The sequence below is a fragment of the Montipora foliosa genome, chromosome 9 (genome assembly GCF_036669935.1).
Source record: "Montipora foliosa isolate CH-2021 chromosome 9, ASM3666993v2, whole genome shotgun sequence".
NCBI classification, from domain to species: domain Eukaryota; kingdom Metazoa; phylum Cnidaria; class Anthozoa; order Scleractinia; family Acroporidae; genus Montipora; species Montipora foliosa.
Window position 1 is genome coordinate 44,673,576 of NC_090877.1, and position 2,500 is coordinate 44,676,075.

The 2,500-nt window shown below is 40.6% G+C and overlaps 1 protein-coding gene and 1 long non-coding RNA gene across 2 annotated transcripts in view; one reads left to right on the top strand and one right to left on the bottom strand.

Moving 5' to 3' along the window:
• LOC137969683 (uncharacterized) overlaps positions 1-2,500 on the top strand; it is a 28,722-nt gene that overhangs the window by 12,522 nt on the left and 13,700 nt on the right. The window lies entirely within an intron of this gene.
• The window catches only part of LOC137969835 (D-alanine--D-alanine ligase-like), a 13,936-nt gene that overhangs the window by 4,698 nt on the left and 6,738 nt on the right, over positions 1-2,500 (bottom strand). Inside the window, exons 3-4 of the mRNA XM_068816211.1 lie at positions 1,590-1,903; positions 178-320 (exon numbers count right to left, since the gene is read on the bottom strand). Of these exons, the coding sequence (XP_068672312.1) occupies positions 178-320; positions 1,590-1,903 (457 nt within the window). The remainder of the gene's footprint in view (positions 1-177; positions 321-1,589; positions 1,904-2,500) is intronic.

Genomic DNA, 2,500 nt, shown 5'->3' on the forward strand with positions numbered 1-2,500 from the left:
ACTCGATTGAAAGTTATACCAAACTTAAATTAATTAACATAATTAACTCCTTCTCGGACTAGAATAGATTTGCTTTTCGCCAGACTGGGACAACATGAAATCTTGTTCAGTCCTCGCTGGTTCCTCCCAAATTTAAACTCGTATCATATTGATAAAGAAAAATACTCAAGGAAGTACCTTTTTTATAAACAAATCCTTCTGCACAAGGGACCTTTTTATTACCAAGCAGGTTGGTACGTGTTTTCAACTTGTCCATGGCCAAATATCGTGACTCTGTAGATCCGCCAATCAAAGGAATGTCCAACGCATCGAACAAAGACCTTTGTAAGGAAAAAACTTTCTATCAGCAGTCTTGTGTTGCAGCGCATGCGTTAGTTCTTTTATTACACTACATTTGTTTCCTTTTAACAACCCTGTCTTTGGTAAGTCGAGTCTATGTACTTATTGACTCAGTGGGAGGGCCGGACAGGACAATATTTGGCCCGAGGTCATGGCGTATGGACCGAGCGCCATGACCCCGGGCCAAATATTTTCCTGTCCGCGACGAAATCCGCTAAAATGACATCACAAGGGGAAATACGTGCTCCTAGCAGGCCCGTAAGGGTTTTTCCGGCCCTGCTCGCGCTAATGCATATACGGCCCTGATACGGGGATTTTCCCGATAGTTTTACCATGAAATCGCTCGCTGGGCCGTACGTGCCATACGATACAAGAAACTTCCCCTGTCAACTCGGCAGTGCATAGAGTCATAATAATGAACTTTATTACAGTGTCAATTTAATTGGGCACTAATTTCTGTGTAAAAATTAAATCAAATCTAATCAAGTCATACCAAATCGAAGGGTGGTTTTTGAGAAGCGGAGAAATCCGGCCGAGTATCCGGAGTAAAACCAACCGCTACTTTTATTGTGAGTTTATTTTTTGCTCATAAGCACCTACCGATGCATTGGCACATATGTGAACGAATGACCCTCCAGACTTTGGCTGGATTCTCTAACCAATTGCAATGAGTTACTGGAGACTTCAGGTAAATATTATCTCTGGTTAGTGACTAGAACTGCAGCTTTACCACGGCAAAGCCCACGCATAACCCTCACTCAACACAGCGTCTGCAGTAACTCCGTGCTTAGAGCATCCAAAAATCAATAGAACATCCAAGGCAGTTAAAAACCGTTCTGTTCAAGTTTTAATGATGCATGAAGAGATTTCTCCATTCTTATACACCTTATTACAAAATGGCCGCCATATTAGTAGCCAATCAAAAGCGAGCCCTAGATGGCGCAATGATTTTCGTCTTTGAAAAATTTTACTCATGCTTATTCATTCCAAATTGCACTCGAAATAATGTGAATACCTAAACGAATTGACTCATCACTGAAACATGTGGAGTACTATTCTTGGACACTACGAAAGTCAATCACACATTCATTTTAGAAGAGAGGAGTTGAAATCACACATAAACGTCAGTCTTTTGAGTTTAGAACAGAAAAAAATCGGGTCCGCTCTTACCATATCCTATTCAGGGTTGCGCTTTTTAGAGTAAGAATACGAAAAATATGTCAGGGTACTGTGGGTGGGTCATATCTTACCGGTATGCTGTAAGTCCTTTGTAACATTCAAAATGCACCAGGGCCAGGTCGGGTTTAATCACAAATTTGATGTGCTGAAGTGCAGCTGTGATTTCCATGCTGTCGTCATCCATGTCTCTCTCTGTCTGCTCGGGACTTTCAATCATTGGAACACCACTGAGATCATCCAAAAACGACCAAGATCCGTTCGGTCGAACGATAGCGTAAGTGAAAGAATATTTTCCGCCACCAATGTCGGAAGAGAAGGAGCCACCGTACCAAACGCTCACGTTGTAACTGAAGTAATCCGTAGGGGATCCCAGAACATGCAAAATCTAATGTATAAAAGGCATACAAACTTGGGAAAAAGGTGGTAACACTAGTATCCATATGCCTTTGTTTTCCTGATGAATAATCTTTTAAAATGCGGGCCTTTGATAGGTTTTGATATGTTCCGCGTTTTGCGTTTGATATTTCCCCGGTTTTAAACAAGTGTACTGTACTGTCATCACTTCGAACGGCGAGAAGTCACGTGTCTAGCTCTTAACGTCATGTTTAAAATGGCTGGTAAATGGTTAATAATAATGCTATTATAATAATAATCCATAGATTCCATGAGATGGCTCATTCAACTAGTTGCAATCTTACAATTAATGTAACAAATGGGGACTATTTTGTTCGAATATCAATAAAAGTTTGGTTTTCCGTTGTCGTAAAATGTTCCTGTGGGACCGATCAAAAGGTCAAATCCTGCATCGTGATTGGCGGATTTCAATCGACTTTGGCAATTTCTTTCTTGAGCAATCAGCTGACTGCAAGTTAATATGACTGGCGGCAATGTCTTATTCAAACTGCAATTACATTCTGTACACTCAATGAATTTATCAAATTTATTCGAACATTTAAACACCAAGAAGCTCCAAGAAGCCTTA